This window comes from Arachis ipaensis, chromosome B07 (assembly GCF_000816755.2).
Source record: "Arachis ipaensis cultivar K30076 chromosome B07, Araip1.1, whole genome shotgun sequence".
Taxonomy (NCBI): Eukaryota; Viridiplantae; Streptophyta; class Magnoliopsida; order Fabales; family Fabaceae; genus Arachis; species Arachis ipaensis.
Window position 1 is genome coordinate 91,121,383 of NC_029791.2, and position 20,258 is coordinate 91,141,640.

The 20,258-nt window shown below is 38.4% G+C and overlaps 2 protein-coding genes across 2 annotated transcripts; both read left to right on the forward strand.

Annotated features, from left to right (window-relative positions):
• LOC107607413 lies at positions 2,055-2,726 on the forward strand. The gene is made up of 2 exons (XM_016309377.1): positions 2,055-2,080; positions 2,252-2,726. The coding sequence occupies exons 1-2, from the start codon at positions 2,055-2,057 to the stop codon at positions 2,724-2,726; spliced, it is 501 nt and encodes a 166-aa protein (XP_016164863.1).
• LOC107607412 lies at positions 16,823-18,873 on the forward strand. Its single transcript, XM_016309375.2, has 5 exons — positions 16,823-17,260; positions 17,375-17,534; positions 17,628-17,733; positions 18,554-18,641; positions 18,827-18,873. Exons 1-4 carry the CDS (start codon positions 16,823-16,825, stop codon positions 18,558-18,560), a joined length of 711 nt encoding a protein of 236 aa, XP_016164861.1. The 3' UTR covers positions 18,561-18,641; positions 18,827-18,873.

Genomic DNA, 20,258 nt, shown 5'->3' on the forward strand with positions numbered 1-20,258 from the left:
GTGACCCACCAAGTCTCCACAAACAAGAGGATAAGTTACCCCACCAAGAAGCAAGGGAAGATTTGAAACAACTACCACCTCATGTTAAATATGCGTTCCTTAATAAGGAACATAAGTTTCTGGTGATAGTGGCAACCGATCTCTCCGATCAAGAAGAGCAATAACTCCTTGAAGTTATTCGGAAGTATAAAAAGGCAATTGGATGGAGTCTAAGTGACATTGTGGGAATAAGTCCTTAAGTGTGCCTCCATAGGATTTTCTTGGAAGAAGGCGCTAAGCCGGTTCGACAACTGCAAAGACGGCTAAATCCTACAATCCTTGATGTGGTCAAGAAGGAAGTAACTCGCCTCTTGGAAGCGGACATCATTTATCCCATTTTTGACAGTGAATGGGTGAGTCCGGTCCGAGTAGAGCCGAAGAAGTCTGGGGTAACAATGGTGAAAACAGAGAGCGGAGAACTTATGGCCACCCGAGTGTAGAATACTTGGTGAGTGTGCATTTATTATCGCCGGCTGAATCAAGCAATGAGGAAGGACCACTACCCGTTGCCATTCATTAACCAAATGTTGGATCGATTGGTAGGTAAATCCCATTATTGCTTTTTAGATGGATACACAGGGTACTTTCAAATTCACAGAGCTCCTGAGGATCAGGAGAAAACTACTTTTACTTGTCCCTTTAGAACGTTTGCGTATAAGAGAATGCCGTTTGGCTTGTGCAATGCACCAGCAATGTTTCAAAGATGCATGACAAGTGTTTTCTTGGATCTTTTGGAAGATTGTATGGAAGCCTTCATGGACGATTTCAGTGTGTATGGTAGCTCCTTTGATGCTTGTTTAGGGAACTTAGCTAGGGTACTAGAGCGATGCACCAATACTAGCCTTGTTTTGAATTTTGAAAAGTGCCACTTCATGGTGAAGCAAGGTATATTATTGGGTCATATTGTCTCTAAAGACGGAATCTCCATTGACCCGGCCAAGATCGATGTCATTTCGAGTTTACCTTACCCCTCCTCGGTGAGGGAGATCCATTCCTTCCTTGGTCATGCAGGCTTTTATCGTCGGTTCATCAAGGACATTAGAAAAGTCGCCTTACCTCTTTCCCGCCTACTACAAAAGGATGTGGCATTCCATTTCAGTGAAGATTGCAAAAAGGCTTTTGACAAGTTGAAGGAAGCATTAACCATAGTCCCTATTGTGCGAGGCCCAAATTGGAGTCAACCTTTTGAGATCATGTGCGATGCCTTGAATCATGCCGTAGGTGCCGTGCTAGCTCAGCGCGATGGTAACGCTCCCTACACTATAGCTTATGCATCAAAAACTTTGGATTCGGCTCAGTCGAATTACACCACCACCGAAAAAGAGCTTCTAGCCATTGTTTTTGCTCTAGACAAGTTTCGACCTTATTTGCTAGGCTCTAAAGTGGTGGTGTATTCGGACCATGCCGCATTGAAATATTTTCTAAAGAAGAAAGAGTCAAAGCCTAGTCTTATTAGGTGGATATTACTCTTGCAAGAATTTGACTTGGAGATTAAAGATAGAAGGGGATCCCAAAATCTAGTGGCGGACCATTTGAGTTGGCTCAAACATTTAACTCCGGATCCCACTCCTATTAATGACTCATTTCCTTTAGATAGCACCCCTTAGTTTGCCCCGATAGCTAATTACTTGGTCTCTCACGTTTTTCCCCCACAATTTTCAAAGCATCAAAAAGATAAATTGAGAAGAGATGCTAAGTATTATCTTTGGGATGATCCACATCTATGGAGGCGTGGAGCGGATCAAGTAATTAGAAAATGTGTGCCGGAATCTGAGTTCCAATCTATCCTTCAATTTTGTCACTCATCTGAGAGTGGGGGTCATTTTGGCCCACAGCGAACAGCGAGAAAGGTTTTAGACTGTGGATTCTGGTGGCCTACTTTATTTAGGGATGCCAACCAATTTTGCAAATCTTGTCATCAATGCCAAAAATCTGGAAATACCTCACAAAGAGATGAAATGCCCCAACAGCCGATGATTTTTTGTGAGATTTTTTATGTTTGGGGCATAGATATCATGGGGCCATTTCCAAATTCCAATGGGTTTGTGTACATATTGTTAGCAGTGGATTACGTCTCCAAATAGGTGGAAGCAATTCCTACCCGTTGCGATGACGCTAATACCGTTGCTTCATTTGTGAAAAATAACATTATTTATAGATTTGGGTCACCACGAGCAATCGTGAGTGACCAAGGAACCCATTTCTGTAACAGGAAAATTGAGGCATTGATAAAAAATTATGGGGTCATTCACAAAGTTTTTACAGTCTATCCCCCTCAAACCAATGGGCAAGCGGAAGTATCCAACAGGGAGATCAAAAGAATATTAGAGAAGGTGGTTAATCCACAGAGGAAGGATTGGAGTTCTAGATTGGGAGATGCATTATGGGCCTATAGGACCGCTTACAAGACCCCAATTGGAATGAGCCCCTTCCGTATTGTTTTTGGGAAGCCTTGTTACCTTCCGGTTGAGATCCAACATAGAGTCTATTGGGCGGTGAAGAATTGCAATCCGGACTTAAAGGGGGCGGGAATGGAACGTAAGCTTCAATTGGAGGAATTAGAATGCCTTAGGTTGAAAGCGTATGAGAATGCTCAGTTCTACAAGGAAAAAGCTAAGGCATTCCATTACCAGAATATCAGGAGGAAGAATTTCAAGATATGTGATAAAGTGCTTATGTATAATTAAAGATTGCGATTGATGCCCGGAAAATTGAGATCAAGATGGGACGGGCCATTTAGAGTAGTAGATGTCAAGCCTTATGGGGTGGTGGAGGTGATCCACCCTACCATTGGAGTGAAGTTCAAAGTTAATGGTCATGGGGTGAAGCTTTATCACACTCAACCCAAAAATACCAATGAGTTGGAGATTTTCCTCCTTGGTGAAGTTTCCAGGTGACAAATGAAGCCATACAAGTCCAACTTAGGACTCAAAACCAAAGTGCTCAGTGGAAGACACCCCACCATGGTAACATTGTTTCAATTTTATCTCTTGTTAATAGCTTTTTGAATTAATTGCTTTCTTGTGATATAATGAGTAGTTTAGGTTTGGTTTGATAATTTTGAGTTGAATGAGTTAAATTACTTGTGGACCATGAAATTGTGCTTGTTTGAATGATTTGGGGTTGGTATATTGCTATGCTAAGGGTACGAACCTTAGTTTTGAGGAGAAAAGAATTTTCTGAAACAGGGCATATGTGCGTACGCACCAACCTGTGTGTGCGCATAAAATTGTGTTTTTCGCCATCTGTACGGCCGCACGCACCTGTGCGTTTGCACACGCCTTAATGTGCCCTCTGGTCGCAGCGCCAGCACAACTTGTGTGTGCGCGCTGCCCTATTTTCTCTGACTAACGCTAATTGGGTTTCTAGAGTTAGAATGTCCAACATTTAGTTTCAATACTTGGATTATTAATTTTTCTTGTTCCCACTAACGCTAATTTGTTGCTAAACCAATTAGCAAGCAATTTAGGATTTGTGGGTTGGGAACACTTATACTCATTTAACTTACTTTCCGATGTGAGGGTTGATCAAGTGAGATTAATCCATCATAATTGTCATTGTTGTGGTTCCAACAAGGAAAGGACCCTTAGCTCACTCCAAGCCAAGACTCTTTTTTAAGCTTTTAATCATTCATACATTTCTATGTTAATCTCTTTTATACTTTACTTGTTTATATTACATAGTCGGTTCTTTAATTTCTTTATTAGTTTAATCATTACAATTTTGCATGCTCTTTTATTGCTTTATATTTTCATTTCTTCATTGACAACCCCTTGATCACTACAACTAGATCTGCACACTCATTGTTCTAGAAGTACTCCTGGAGAGACGACTCAGGAGTTTGAATACTCTTGGTTATTTGATTTGAACTGTGACATCTTTGATTTAAACTTTGATTGTGAGAGTTCATTGTTGGTTTGGGCTATGCTATTAATGAAGTGATTCTTATTTTGATTGATTTTAAACCGGCAATAATTCTCTCGTCAACTCTATATGTCCATTATTGTGTGTATGAATGCATGCATGTGATTGATGCCATTAATTCACTTAGCCACTTACCCAAATAAGCCTTACCTGACAACAACCTTTGTTAGCCAACTTTGAGCCTACGATTAACCCACTTGTTCTTAATTTTAGCACATTACAAGCCTAAAGCGAAAAACCATAAATGTCCTTATTTGAATCTTTGATTAGCTTCGGCTAGAGTATGTGTGTCATTCAAATGTGGGAAACTTAGGGACATTGGTTGAGGTAAGAGCATATTTTTGTTTTTATTGAAATTATTGGGAATTGGGTACACACTCATGTGTCAATTGAATATGTAAACCATATGCATTGGTACCTTTGTATATAAGAACATCAAAAAGAAAAGGAAAAAAAGAAAGAAAGAAAAATACCATGTGCATTGATATATGTTATGTTTATGTTTCAAAAAAAAATCTTTCCTTTTTTATTAAATAAATAAGGGGACAAAATTACCCCAATAATAAGCTTAATGAAGAAATCAATGCACATAAGGTAAAAATCAAAGTAAAGTTAGTACATGAGTTTGTAATAAAAAATTGGAAAATATGGTGGCCAGGCAATTTCTCAAACCTATAAAAGAGTATGTATATGTTAGGTGAGATCTTAGACTAATTAAGGATTCAACTTATAGCTCACTTAGCCTTATATATACCCTTACATTTACCTTGGCCCCATTACAACCTTGAAAAGACCTCATGATGTTTGTATGTATACATTGTATATTTGTAGATTGGTTAGATGAATAACAAAGTTTTAGAAAGAAGGAATAGAAAAGAATAGAGTGATTAACCCCAAACACTGAGTGACTAGAGAGTAAACACAAAATCCAGTGAAGGTTCAATAGCTCATCACCATATGTCTCTGTTTAATTGTTAATTGTCTTGCAAGTTTGTAAAATATTTTTACCCAACTCAATTGTGAAAGTGCTTTAACATGATTTAGGCTTGGCTATATGATTCCTTGGAAATATGAACCAAATTAACCACATGTAAGCTCTATATATATAGGTGGATGATAATTAAAATTGCATGATTCATGTAGGTAGCTTGCATTTAGAATAGATTGCATTGCATAAGATTCTACCATTCTAACTTTACCCTTTCTCTTGGATTTAGCATGAGGACATGCTATTGTTTAAGTGTGGGGAGGTTGATAAACCCATATTTTATGATGTATTTTGTGCTTAAATTGAGTGTTTCTATCAATTCTTCACCCACTTATTCATGTAAATTGCATGGTTTTACTATTCCTTCCTTATTTTATGATATATGTGAGAAACATGTTTCCTATGCTTTAAAAATATTAATTTTAATTACCCTTTATTACCATTCAATATCATGATTTGTGTGTTTAGTATTTCAGGTCTCATAGGACAGGAATGGCTTAGAGGATAGAAAGGAAACATACAAAAATGGAGTTTTGAAGAAAAGGCAGCGACACGAACGCATGGACGACGCGGACGCGTGCTTAGCGCGAAATGGCATCGATGCGTACGTGTGGACGACGCGAATGCGCGCCTTGAGCAGAACGTAAATGACGCGAACGCATGACCGACGCAAACGCGTGACAAGGAAAACTCCTAGACCACGCGAACGCGTGATCCACACGAACGCGTGACAGACGCCACGTACAAGAATCTGCAGAAAACGCCCCCAGCGATTTCTGGATCCTTTTTCGGCCCAAATCCAAGTCAGAAACACAGAATATAAGCCAGAGAATGGAGGAATCAAATAACAACTTAGTGATAGATACAATATTCATAATTTTAGGATTAGATGTAGCCTTTAAAGAGAGAGGCTCTCTCCTCTCTCTTAGGATTAGAATTTAAGATTTCTATTATGTTTAAGCTATGATCTCTTAAATCACAGGTTCAATGTTCCTTTAATTTATTTTCTACTTTTATTTATTCTATTACTTTAATTGTCATTTATCTTTTCATTATTGATTTACAAACTTTTCATGTTAGGATTTGAATTTATGTTTAAATGCAATTTGAGGTATTTCAGATTAATGATTGTTTCATTCTATTTATGATTGCTTTCAATTTAATTTAGATTTATTTTCTCCTTTTGGTTTTGGTTAAGTAATTGATAACACTTAAGTTGTCAAACTCAGCTGTTGATTGAAATTGGAGCTGCTGATTTATTTGGATCGCTCTAAAGCTAGTCTCCCCACATGAGTTGACTAGGACTTGAGGATCAAATTAATTAGTCCACTTGACTTTTCTTTATTTAGTAAGGGTTAACTAAGTGGGAGTAACAACAATTCTCATCACACCTGATAAGGATAACCAGGATAGAATTTTCAATTCTTATACCTTGCCAAGAGATTTTCTAATTATTAATTTATTTTTATTGCCATTTAAATTACTTGTTCCTTACTTCAAAAACCCAAAAATATACCATTTTTTCATAACCAATAATAAATCATACCTCCCTGCAATTCCTTGAGAAGACAACCCGAGGTTTAAATACTTCGGTTATAAATTTTATTGGGTTTTGTTACTTGTGACAACCAAACTTTTGTAAGAAAGGAATTCTTGTCGGTCTAGAAGCTATACTTACAATGGAAATTTATTCGTGAAAATTATAGATCGCGTGAGAATTTTGCTCTTTCACACGTGGATCATAAAACCCCAGGGACGCGCACGCGTGCTGTACGCATACGCGTCGATACTGGCACGTGATTTTTAAAGTGAAATCGTCCTGGGCAAATTCACAAAGGCTGTGGGCCCAATCTGAACCAACTTTGGCGCCAAAACACTTAAGAGGACCAAGGGATGAAAGGATTAGGAGGCATTCACACATTGAGATATTTTTAGTTAGTTTTTGGAAGTTACATTTGTAGAGAGAGAAACTCTAGCTTCTCTCTAGGGTTTTCATCTCAATTTGGAATTCTCTTGGATCCATTGGTGAGATCTTTTGTCAATTCAATTCTACCTTGCTTCAAGTTGTAAATCTAATTCTCCTACTCTCTCCATTTAGTTCTTGTTACTCAAGTTACTTGTGGATTTTAGATTTGGAATTTTGTTACTTTGATTTTAATTGATGCTTGAGGAATTTTATGTTCATTGTTGCTAATTGTTTGATTGTTGTTAATCTCCTATAGTGCATATCTTTGATTTCAAGTTTATTCTCAATTTTACAATGTCTTTCATCCTTGATCTCCAAGTGTTTGAGAAAATGCCAACTTTAGCTATGGAATAGACTTTTTATTCTTGGCTTGGGGGTTGAGATATTGGAGACACTTGAATTATCAATATCCGTTGTTGATTATCAATTGGAAATTGCTAATTGATTTGCATGTCACTAAAACTAGCCTTTCACTTTGATTAGACTAGGACTTATGAATTCAAATTAGTTACTTTCACTTGACTTTCCTTCATGCTAGAGGTTAACTAAGTGAAGCAATAACTAGTTGTAGTCACAATTGATAGAGATTTTGATAATAGGAAGTCCAATTCTCACTCCTAGCCAAGGCTTTTGCATTGCTTGATTGTCACTCACACTATTAGCTCGCTTGCTCCTTTCTTGCCTTAAACTCCAATACACCAATACATCCTCTAACCAATAATGTGCATCTTGGAGCACTCCTAGGGAGAACGACTCAGGACTAATACTCTCGGTTATTTATTTTGTATTATGGCAACACAATTTCTTTGTTTGGTATGGAATTGCATGTCGGTTTAGGCTATACTCACGATTGGATTTATTGATAAATTCTATACCGGCATAAAACTCACTCATCATGGGACAGCGGTGATTAGTATTAGTTAGAAATCCCTTAAGTTAGATTACCCTATTTATGGTTTAAGTTATTTACTTCGTAAGCTTGAATATCTGTAATGATGTGAAGTTCTAAGATTGCCTTTGGCATCCCGGAACCATATATCTTATATATTGGGCACTGTTACCATACTGAAAACCTTTGGTTCTCATACCATATCTTGTTATTAGTTTTCAAATGCAGGTCGCAACCCACCTCGGTGAGTTTGGGATGTGGTCACATAGTGGAGGATGTTTGAGGTTTTTTTTATATTTTAGTTTGTTATTAGTTCTTTCACGTTTTGGATTGTTGTATTGTGATGCCTTAGAGGCTTTGCTTTTGAAAACTATGAGAGATAGTGTTCCGAGGGTTACCTAAAACTGAAGGTCGATCTCAGATGAGATCTTCGAGTGTGATTGGAGCCACTGGGTCCGACTTGCTGAATCGTGAGATGCTGCTGATCCTTGTTCACCGAAGGGTGGTGGTACCTGCAAGAGACTCCGATGCTTAAGTTAGCACGGGCTTTAGGCAGGTTTTTTGTGTAGAATTAGATTATGAGTTATACATGGGGGCTCCAGTGTATTTATAGTAGTGTGGAGTGACCCTTCTTGAGATAAGCTAGTTATCTTATCTTATCTTGGGCGAGGTCACCTATCTTTTCCAGCCGCCTTTAGAGTGGGCTGCATCCTTCTGTTTGGGCCTGCTTAGGCCTCTATGGCAATTTGGCCAAGCTCTTTTGGGAAGAGGTCGGTGACGACCAACCTAGCAAGAGGTCGGTCGCTTTGTTTCCATCCAACCCAGACCGTATAGCTCGGTCCATGGTATGAACAATGCCCCTGCTTGAGCTTCGATCTTCCTTTGAGGTCGTGTTTTCTGAACTTCAACCCCTTTGGGGAAGTCGTGCTCGAGCATCTTGGCTTTGGTCAATCTTGTGTAGTTTCTCCTTGTACGAGTCTGGTATTGCCTTTTTTAATGCGAGGTGTTTTTCAACTTCTTTTAATTACGGCGTGCCTTTGGTGTGCATTTTAATTTTCTTTGGGAACGCGCAATTATTTTTAAAGCTCATTGATTAGATTTTTAACCCTTTACCGTTTTGTTTTCCCTCTTTACTTCGAAAAAAGAATTTGAACTTAGCCCTTTTCTCCTACTCCCTTTCCTTTCTTCCGAAGAGAACCTTCTTTTCTCTAATATCACTTTTGTCTTGAGCTTTTTCTTCCTTTTTCTGGATTTTTACTCTTTGAGCGTTCGTGCGTTTCGTTTGCTTAGCGAAAAGAAGCTTCCTTTCTGCTTGCCCCCTGACCCAAGATTATATCTTGGAGTTTTCTTTTCAGTAGTGACTGTTCGTGTCTTGTGCATTCGTCTCTCTGTCTTTAGGTTCGTTCTGCCATTCTAAACTTCCTTGCATTGTTTTCCAATTCTGTTTTACGTCCAATGATGATTGTTGCTGAGCTTTCTTTTCGTAAAAAGACGAAGCTTTCTTTGTCGATCATTGTATGCTTTTGTTCCTTTGAAAGTCGCAATCTTTTTACTTCTCCGTTTGTTGATATATGGGCTTCTATTTGTTTCCTTTGTGTTTTTCTTCTATTTGAGAGGATTAGAGTTTATTGTGCTCTGTACTTGTTGCCTCCAAAGGATGCCCCTGGACTTCTGGCGCTTGATCTCTTTTTCTTTGTGTAAATCTTGGGGTGTCCTTTTACTGCTATAGTTGTTTATTTGTTTGGTTGTTTCCCCACTTCTTGTTTTTGTCTGAGTTATTTGTTAGTGACTTTTTTTTCTTACTTGTAGGGATAGTTCGTCTATGTCTTCGCGTAAAAATATTGTTGAGATGTCCATCAAAGTTCCCTGCTGGTATGGCCGATTGGCTAGATTCAATAGTCCTGATGTGTGTAACTGTGGCTGATCCAGAGTACTGTGAGAGGCTTAGAAGGTTCCATAGGATATGTAGTAATAGGGAAGACGAGAAGAATTACGAGCTGGTGTCACCCGACCCTGAGGAGAGGGCTAGTTTCCCTCCCTTGACTCAAGCAGAGCATATGATGAATGGATTTTTGTGTGGTTTAGAATTTCACAAATGAAATCTCGTTGCAAGTATAGTTTCTAAACCAACAAAGAATCCTCTCATACAAAAATTTGGTTGTCACAAGTAACAAACCCCTAAAAATAATAACCGAAGTATTCAAACCTCGGGTCGTCTCTCAAGAAATTACAAGGAAGTATGTTACTATTGGTTATGAGATTGTATCTTTTTGGGTTTTTAAATATTGAACAAAGAACGTAAATGATAAGAAAATAAACTAATAATTATGAAAAGTCCTAGCAAGGATTGATAATTAGAAGTCATATCTTCATTATCATCATCAATTGTGACAAAAATCGTCCATTACTCCACTTAGTCAACCTCAAACTACGAAGAAAAGTCAAGTGGAAATAATCAATTTGATTCCTCAAGTCCTAGTCAACTCCTAAGGAAAGACTAGCTTTAGTGGAATTCAAATCAACTAGCAACTTTCAATTGTCAATCAACAAGAGACTTTGACAATTCAAGAGTCTCCAATTACTCAATCTAAGCTAAGAACATAAAAAGCTAATTTAAAATCCAACCAAACATTTTATCAAACACTTGGAAGGCACAACATAAAAGCATAGAAAAGCAATAGGAGATAATAAAATCCAAACAACCAATTGAAAGCATCAATAACATAAATTGAAGAAAGCAATCATAAATATGAAATACCTCAAATTGTATTAAATAGAAAATTAAATTTAACAGGAGAATTCATAAACTAAAGTGGATAAATAAATAAATCACACCAAGAGAAGAGAAACTAAAGTGCTAGAATAAATAAGAGTAGAAGAGAAACTAAATTAAAGTAAAGTAGAAATCTAAAATTGAAAATAGCTAAACCTAAGAATCCTAAAACCTAGATAGAGGAAACAGCCTCTCTCTAGAAAACTACATCTGAAAACCTAAAATTATGTGAATGAAAGTTGTCTCATTGATTCCCCTACTCTGTAGCCTCTAACCTATGTTTTCGGGCTTGGAACTAGGCCAAAAGGAGCCCAGAAATCGCCCCCAGCATTTTCTGATACGTGCAGCACATGGCTCTGTCATGCATACGTGTTGTCCACGCATACGCGTCGCTGAACATTCGTAATGTCACACGTACACGTGATCCATGCGTGCGCGTCATCTAACTGTATGGAAACTATGGCAAATTGCATATCATTTTGAAGCCCCGGATGTTAGCTTTCCAACGCAACTGGAATCGCCTCATTTGGACCTCTGTAGCTCAAGTTATGATCGATTTAGTACAAAGAGGTCAGGCTTGACAGCTTCGCAATTCCTTCAATTTCTTGTATTCCTTCCACTTTTGCACGCTTCTTTTCCATCCTCTGAGCCATTCCTGCCCTGTAAATCCTGAAAACACTTAACAAATATATCACAGCATCGAATGGTAATAAGAGAGGATTAAAATTAGCCAATTTAAGGCCAAAGAAGCATGTTTTCAATCATTGCACAAAATTAGGAAGAAAAATGCAAAACATGCGAATTATATGAATAAGTGTGAGTTTAGTGGATAAAATCCACTCAATTAAGCATAAAATGTACCACGAAATAGTGGTACATCAGCGTCCTTTTTTCTATGCTTACGATTAGTTCTTTACCCAGCTAGCTATTACTCTTCCTTTTACTGTTTTTGAGACCGAACTCTTGTGGTCTTATAATGTGGCCCCTTCTCAGCTTCATCCAAATTCTTGGGGTTTTATAAAGATTTTTCAACTGTTGTGTCAAGAACTGGGTGTCCGACCTACCGAAACTCTTTTTCTTTATTCTTTTTGTGTTGACGAAACCCGGGGTGGCCAAGAGGAAAGCCTCTTGGATTTCCTTCCGAGCTACTCAAGGGAAGAAGGTGTTTTCTATGTTTGATGAGTCCTTTCGGGACTTTAAGAATTACTATTTCAAAGTCCGAGCTGTTGAGGGTGCTCGTCTTTTTTTCTTGGATGAGAATGATGAGCCCACCTTCCCTTTATGGTGGCAAAAAGATGTAGTAGTGGTCAAATATCCTTGGGAGAGTCTGAGTGAAGTAGAACAAGCTTTTGTAGGTGTTTTAGAGGAGCATTGGGGGGAGCCTCCTTACTTGGATACAAAGAAGTTTCTAGGTGATCCTTCCCTCCTCCGTGCAGAACTAGGTAACGTTCGACTTCTTTCAGATAGTTTTCTTCTATTGTTTGTGAATTTATCCCTTTCTATTATTGCAACTTATTTTCCTGGCTTCCTTTTCAGAGATGGTGAAATCTTCAGACTCCATGAAGGCCCTCCGGAAGGCCAAGAAGGCGATGGCTGTCCAAAACTTGACTGCAAAGACATTGGGAGAATGGTCTTCTCAGGTGCCGCCGATGAAACTGACTTCTGACTCTCAGGGGCCGAGAAAGATCATCCCAACCCCTAGAGTTCGAATAGTTTCTTCCGACCTTCCTGTTGATACTTCTGGTGCCACCTCTTCCCCTACCTTTGCTGGTCCTCTTTCTAAGAAGCAAAAGACCGTTGGAACTTATGATCTGAACAATGAGGAGTTTGATGGTGTGGCTTTTGCCACGGAGCTGCTTGCTCCTCATGGTAGGATACCCTTGGATGATGTGTCTATTCTCCATCACCTTGATTTTATTGCAAGTAACCGTATTCAGATAGCCAATGTTGGTGAGGCCTTGTCTCCGGTTATCAGGGAGTCTCCAGTTCATGCCACTAGGGCTTTTATGGAGGATGCCAAATCTGAGTATGATAGAGTTAAAGGTCTGAAGGATGAACTTGATGCTGGGGTTGCCAAGTTGGAGATTGATGTGGAGAAAGAGAAGGAGCATGCTACTGTGGCGGAGGCAGCTGCTAACTTGGCCGAGGAGACTGCAAAAAAGTATAAGGAGAGCTATACTCGGACCTACGACGAGTTGCTAGAAACTAAAGAGAGGCTTCAATCTGCCCAAAATGATTATGCCGAGCTTCAGGGACTCATGGTGAGTAGTTTGACCGATATGTATGAGATCCTGAAGGTCCAGGTCCAAGTTCTTCCTCCTGAGGCGATCTCTCCTTATTCAGTGTGGATAATTTCGTGGTGGATGGCAAGATTGTGCCCCCGGCAAGGCTTCTACGGCTTCAGCCTCTTCAAATCCTTCTGCCGAGGTGGTTCCCCCTGAGCCTGAGCCTGACGTGGAGATTTTAAACGGGCCAGATTGAGTTGTCAATGCTACCCCGATCTCGACCAAGCCTCCTTCTCCCAAGAATGCTGCTACTGGAGCGGACTTAACCCCTTTGTGATATTCTCCTTTCAATATCTTTGTAATGGATTAGTCCGATCTGTGAACTTTCGTTAAACTTTTTTATTGATGTAAGTTTTTGTGGGTGACTTCTGACATTTGGTTGCTTCCTAGCAACTTTGTTTTGAAAACAACACTTTTAGACTCTTGGACTACCGTTTAGGCTGCCTTTGAGTCTTTTAATGTTTTATATGCAGAATGATGCCTTTGATCTTTGAATGAGTTTTGCTGATACGTTAATCATGCCTTTAATGTTTTACCTTTGCGATCCTTGTGGATTTTATAGAGGTTTGGTACTTCCTCGTCCGACCTCCTTTGAGTTGTAATGTGGGTCTTTCTATCCTCGCCTTTTGGATCATGCCTTGCTTTGAGCTTGTGTTATCAGCCTTTTGCTTTGGCAAAGTTATCCTTGTGGCTTGGGGTCCGGGATTTTAGTAACTTGTCCGATAACTTTTTGTGTTCTTTACATAGAACCTTTTTGGTTTCGAACGAATTTTGTAGCCATGTTTTGAGATTGTGCCTTCTTTGAGCGGAGTTTGTACCCTTTTAGCTAAGCACTTTTGAGCCTTAAGTTGTTTTTCAACCGTTTTGGCTTTTTTCTTATTCTTTTTTCAAGGTCGTATTTGTCTTTTTGGGTCGTGCCTCTTCTTAGCTGACGTCGACCTATTTGTTGCCCGAGCTTTTAGTCATATTCCAACAACTTTTTAGGTAGTATTCCGAAGGGGAACCTTTTCTTTATAGTTTGTTTGGATGACTTTTTAGCTTTCTTCCGACTTGTGCTTTTGCTTTTTAAGTAATGTCTTTTTTCGAGACTTTGTACCTTTCAGCTAAGCACTTTCGTCTTGGCTTTTTGGCCTTTCTTTGGCCTTTGCGAGATGTCTTTGTCCCTTTTCAGTGATCCTTTCATTGGTCCGACTTCTCTGTCGGGCCTTCTTAAGTTATTTTTAATAATCCATTTTTAGTCAGACCTCGTCAGGTCACTTTTTATGGGTTACTTTTTATAACTTCTTGCATTAACTTGCTTCTATCGCTTCACCTTGCCAACCTTTTTTGTAATCGGGCGATGAATTTTGCGTTTTATGAGCTTAGATTAATGCGTCTTGGTAGGAAACTTTTTAGGGGATTGATAACTTTCATTCAAATAATAATGAGATAAAAACATAAATAAAAGTGTGTACATATGAGTGCTTACCCTTCTAGGTCGGGCAGTTTTTTAGATCTCGGCCTGTCGCCTCATTAAAAAACCTTTTTAGGAAAAAGAGTGCGCCTTGACCTAAGATCTTTACTATTTTCTAGCTATAGTACCTTCTTAGGTTACAGGCATTCCATGACCTTGGTAGCTCTCGCCTTTCGAGGTCGGACACCTTATAGTAGCCTTTTCCTAGTACTTCTGTAACTCGATATGGCCCTTTCCAGTTAGTTGCTAGCTTCCCTTCTCCTGACCGACCTGCTCCGATGTCATTTCGGATTAAGATGAGATCGTTGGTGGCGAAACTTCGCTGGATTACTTTCTGATTATACCTTAGATCCATTCGACGCTTTAGGGCTTCCTCTCTGATCCGAACTCTTTCTCGGACTTCTAGAAGTAGGTCGAGCTCTTCCCTTTGAGCTTGGGAGTTGGTGTCTTCGTTGTAGAGGATCACTCTAGGGGATCATTCTTCTACTTCCACGGGAATCATTGCCTCCATTCCGTAAGCAAGTCAGAATGGTGATTCTCCGGTGGTGGAGTGTGGTGTTGTCTGGTATGCCCATAGGACTTGCGGGAGCTCTTCGGCCCAAGCTCCCTTGGCATCCTATAGTCTCTATTTTAACCCAGCCAATATGACTTTGTTGGAAACTTCCGCCTATCTGTTGGCTTGTGGGTGCTCTACAGAGGTGAACTGGTGCTTGATTTTTAAATCAGCAGCCATGTTTCTGAAGCCTGTGTCAGTGAACTGAGTGCCATTATCTTGGTGATAGAGTATGGGACCCCAAACCTTGTGATAATGTTTCTGTACAAGAACTTTTGACTTCTTTGGGCGGTGGCGGTGGCTAATGGTTTAACCTCGATCCATTTTGTGAAATAGTCTATTCCTACAATGAGGAACTTGACTTGCCCTTATCCTTGGGGGAATGGTCCAAGGAGGTCGAGCCCCAACTTTGCGAATGGCCAGGGTGAGGTGACACAAATGAGTTCTTTGGGTGGTGCGATCTGAAAATTGGTGTGCTTCTGACATGGGGGGCATGTTTTGACGAACTCTGTTGCTTTCTTTTGTAAGGTCGGCCAGTAAAAGCCAGCTCAGAGTACCTTCTTGGAAATAGCTCGCGCCCCGAGGTGATTACCGCACATGCCACTGTAGACTTCCTCCAGAACTTCCCTTGTAGCGGAGGTCGGGATGCATTTTAAGAGGAGTGTAGAGATTCCTCTCCTATATAGGACGTCGTGCACTGTGGTGTAGTATTGCGCTTCTCGTACTAGCCTTTTTGCTTCCTTTTTATCTACTGGGAGTGTTTCAAATTTGAGGTAACTAATTATGGGAGTCATCCACCCTTGGTCCTGGTCTGATATGCTTCAGACCTTCTTTTCTTCTGAGGTTGACGGATTTGGTAGTGTTTCCTGGATGAGGCTTATACTATTGCCCCCTGGTTTGGTGCTGGCTAGTTTTGAAAGGGCATCAGCTTGGGCATTTTGTTCACGAGGTATATGTTGGACCTCATATCCCCTAAATTGTCCGAGCTGTTCTCTGGTTTTGTCTAGGTATTTCTTCATGGTGGGATCCTTAGCCTGGTAGCTCTTTTCTATTTGTGAGATAACTACCTGCGAATCGCTGAAAATGGCACTACAAGAAAAAGTGTGCCTTTTTTCTTGCCACGCTTTTAAAGCGTGCCGAAAAGTGGTCTATGGCCACGCTTTTATGAGGGTGGCCACTGATTTGTGATTTGGCCACGCTTTTTTTGCTACGCTTGAAAAGCATGGCCATAGAGGAAAATCGGCACGCTTTTACGATGGTATCCACTTACTTGAAATTTGGCTATGCTTTTTTACTGCCACGCTTGAAAAGCGTGGCGATAAATGGAAATCGGCACGCTTTTACAGTGGGTGGCCACTGATTAAAAATTTGGCCACCCGTTTTTTTTGCCACGCTTTTTAAAGGAAATCGGCACGCTTTATAAGCGTGGCTATAGTGTGTTTATTTTGGCACCGTAAAAAAAGTGCCGATAATGTTCCCTCCCCTAAAATTTAGTTTCCCACTTATTTTTTCCACACTTAACTTTTTTTTCTTAAGTTTTCAAATTTTAACCATAAATAATAAGTTTTCAAATTTTTACACTTAACTTATTTTTAATCCTAAATTTTAAGATGACTTGTGATTTTATTTTTTTTACCATTCAATATTTTTTTCTTCTTTTTCCAATATTTTTTTTCATTACAAAATATGTATTTTTTTTAATAATTTGTTTATTTTTAAATCACATAACTTTGTTAAAGTACACCTAATTCTTATGTTACCAAATTATACTTAACAAAATTAGTTTAAGATAATTTGATTAATTTTACATTTTGTACATTGTATTAATAATTAGTTATTTAATATACTTAAAAAATATAACAAATTATAATTTAGAATAAAAAATATTTAATGTAAACTCAATATTCATATTTAAGCTAAATTTAATATCAAAGTATGAATTAAAACTTTAAATGTTATCATTTGAATTTCTTGATTTCTTTGGTTTTGAATTCTTGATAATAGTTAGAACAGAGTTAAAGAATTCCCTTTCAAACCCTAAAATCTTTTTAACCCTAAACTTCCATTTCAAACCCTTATTGCGCCGTCACTTCATCTTCACTCTCGAACCCAGCAGCTTCCTTCGACGTCCATCGTCATCTTCATCACTGGAACCCAGCCTCATCTTCATCTTCTGGAACCCAGCCTTCTGGAACCCAACCCTTCATCGCACCCAAAAAACCCTAACCTCCATCACGCCGCCATCTATCTCACTGGTTCGTCGTTGTGTTAGCCAGCTAGCCACTTCTTTTGCTGTCCTTCTCGCCGTTCTGGTCGTTGTGCTGCTCGCCTCTCTCTGTCGCGGTTCTGCTTGCCTCTCTCTATCGCGGTTCTGCTCGCCTCTCCCTGTGGTACATGTTCTTCGTGTGATTAGGTCAAATTGTAAATTATTAAAGGCCAAATATTCATTTTGGAGCTGAATGGGATGTGTGATTTTGATTTTTGATGTGTTGTTTCTGTTTCAGGTGAAGTACTGCTCTGAGAATAACAAGAGGCTTATTCACTTCTCTACTTGTGAAGTGTATGGGAAAATGATTGGAAGCTTTCTCCCCAAAGATAGTTCTGCTTCTGTTGATTGGAGGGAGAAGGGCGCTGTCTCCCCCCTTAAGGATCAAGGCCAATGCGGTTAGCACATTAAATTAGGGTTTAATTTTGATGCTCTATAATATTAATTCCCCTAAAAGAATTTGATTTGATGTTTTGGGTTTTGTTGTGAAGGGAGTTGTTGGGTATTCTCAACAGTTGCTGTGGTGGAAGGGATCAATAAAATTGTGAGGGGGGAGTTGATATCTCTGTCAGAGCAAGAGTTGGTGGACTGGTTCTGGTAATGCTTCTAAACTTTTTTTTTTCTAAACTAGGATTAAGGTCTAAGCTTTGTTATTATAATTTATAATGCTAGATTTGTTCAGAACTTGTTATTATAATTTATAAGGTTGATCTGTTGTTCTGAACTTCTGAATATTGTTCATTTGTTCTCTTTGTTTGGTTCTGATATGTTTTGATTTTAATTACATATAATGTTGATTTGTTCTCCAAGTTTGGGTTTGATTTGTTCTGAATTTAATTAAAATATGTTCTGATTATTGTTGCTTTGTTCTCCTTGTTTGTTTTTTATTTATTCTGATTTTAATTGAAACATGTTCTGATTATTGTTGATTTGTTATCCTTATTTGGTTCTGATTTTAATTGTGCAAATTTTGATCTGTTTTAGAGATTTATTTGTTCTTTTTCAAATTATGGATTTGGACGGCTTTGATTTGGTGTAACATGATTACCGCTTCCTTGTGAGGAGGACCAGCAGCAATTTCAATGTCGTGATACTGAAGGGCAAGGTTTGTTTTTCCCTCTCTTATCTTTCTCAGTGGTAAGATTACCGCTGGTTTTCCTTCTTTATAAGGTGAAAATCTAGTGTGTGATTAAGCTTGATTAAATTCAGCTGGAGCTTATTAATCTTTGTGATCAGTTCTGTCCAAATAGATTATTAATTTGCTTGTGTATGCTTAAACCTTGTTACTTTGTGAAAGAAGGAACAAATTAACAGCCTTAATTTGCTTCTGTTTTGCTTGCCATTTAGGTTCACTAATCCATCTTCATTAAACACAATGTAATAAGTGCCTCACTGCCTTGCATGTAATTGTTTGCAGTTCTTAATTTATCTGAGAGTTCCACTGACTCACCGATTCCAACCATCAAAACCCTAACTCTTATCCGTACCCTACAACATGGCTTCCGGTAATCACCTCTCCTACTTATTTTTCTAATCTATTTTTTCAATTTTAATAAGCTTGGATTTTTATTTTTTATTTTAGTGCATTGAAAACCCTCTCTGAACTAAGCAATGAAGCACTTTCTTGTAATTGTTGAATGTGTATGTGTGTTTTTCAGCGTGTCTGTGACGATGCTATTGTTTTGACCAGTTTTAGAGATGCGTGGAAACCCCATCAAGTTGAGTTGTGCAGCAAGGTCAGCACCATCAGCTTCTAGCCCTGCCACCTTCGAGACTGTGGCTCTCTTTGGTAAGAAGAACTTGGTAGGGGTAACTTGGTAGGGGTACCTTTCCCTGCTTGATTTGTTATGAAGACTGTTTAATATATTTCAATACTTGGTGTTGATTGTGCATCAGGTTCATCTTTTGTCCTTGCCCTAACCTATTGATGTCTGGAATCCTATATTGTACCTTTATTTATTCAAGATTTAATTAAGGGTCTTGTTAACAAGTGTTAAGGCACTTGCTAAGAATACTATAAGAACAAGTAAATGTTAATTTTTTTAATTTTGCTGTGCACTTAATGCAAACCAAAACTTTTCTATTTTCTCTCTTAACCAATGCCCATAGGAAACTCATAAGTTAAATCTTTTAAATTAATTTTTAAGGCTTTAATTGTATAGTTTGATCAAATTTTTAAGGCTTAATTACGTCAGTCCTTCTCAACAGCTCTTAAACATTCTGAATTTCTGATAATCGAGTCTTTTGTTGTTAGCAGTCTCTGCCTATTGATGTAGAGAATGAATTACACTCTATTTTGAACTTAATCTTGTAGTAATATGTTGCCAAAGTTTGTTTTATATTGGCCTTAATACATGTTACTTGTCTAACTTTTGTCCATCCATTGGTTATTAGGAGATATGTTTACTGATGGATCAGTTAAATACACAATGACTTCCATGAATGTTCCTGAACCTGTAATGTCATTATCAAGTATTTGATTTTCTTGGTATATCACTTGTAGTTTTCAAAAGCTTTGAATCACTTCTAGAAAGAGGATCCTACATTCCGTGTTGGTTTAGACCCAGAGAGTGGGCAGCTAATGTTCTATTCTATTTATCTAGATCATAAAAGTGGCAAATTTGTTGTACTTGCAATGGCATAGTTTACCTTTATCCAATTACAATAATTACAACTTTAGGAGAGATACTTAATGACAAACTGTTAGCATCAAAGATATAACTCCAAAAAATGTTTAATTGCAATTACAATTTTCAATACCCTATGGTTGGAGCATAGAAATCATGTGAACCAACCTTGCAAGAAATATAATGACCGTGACTCACTCTTGATTAACTTTCTCTCAAACAACAGCATGTTTAAATATGCATAGACCTTGCATGCAAGGCAAGATTAGGGAGTAGCCACTATTTGAAGAACTGTTTGATCATTATGAGATTCTTTAATTATTTTTCCCCAAGTTTGAACTTACTGAATATTACAAGATAAATATGCCGTTGTAGTGTGTAATTATATATTTTTTGTATTAGGCTCAATAAGTACTTTCTAAAAGATAAAAAAAAAGTAACTTATATTAATCTTTCAGCAAATTGTTTATTCATAAATTACTTTTTGAGAAGTTC

Bases quoted from the DNA above. Each gene is read 5' to 3' on its own strand.
- LOC107607413 (XM_016309377.1), top strand. From the start codon at position 2,055: ATGGGGCCATTTCCAAATTCCAATGG. The intron at 2,081-2,251 runs GTTTGTGTACAT...TTTCTGTAACAG, and splicing joins CCATTTCCAAATTCCAATGG to GAAAATTGAGGCATTGATAA.
- LOC107607412 (XM_016309375.2), top strand. From the start codon at position 16,823: ATGTTATCATTTGAATTTCTTGATTTCTTTGGTTTTGAATTCTTGATA. The intron at 17,261-17,374 runs GTACATGTTCTT...TTTCTGTTTCAG, and splicing joins TCTGCTCGCCTCTCCCTGTG to GTGAAGTACTGCTCTGAGAA. The intron at 17,535-17,627 runs GTTAGCACATTA...TTTGTTGTGAAG, and splicing joins TAAGGATCAAGGCCAATGCG to GGAGTTGTTGGGTATTCTCA.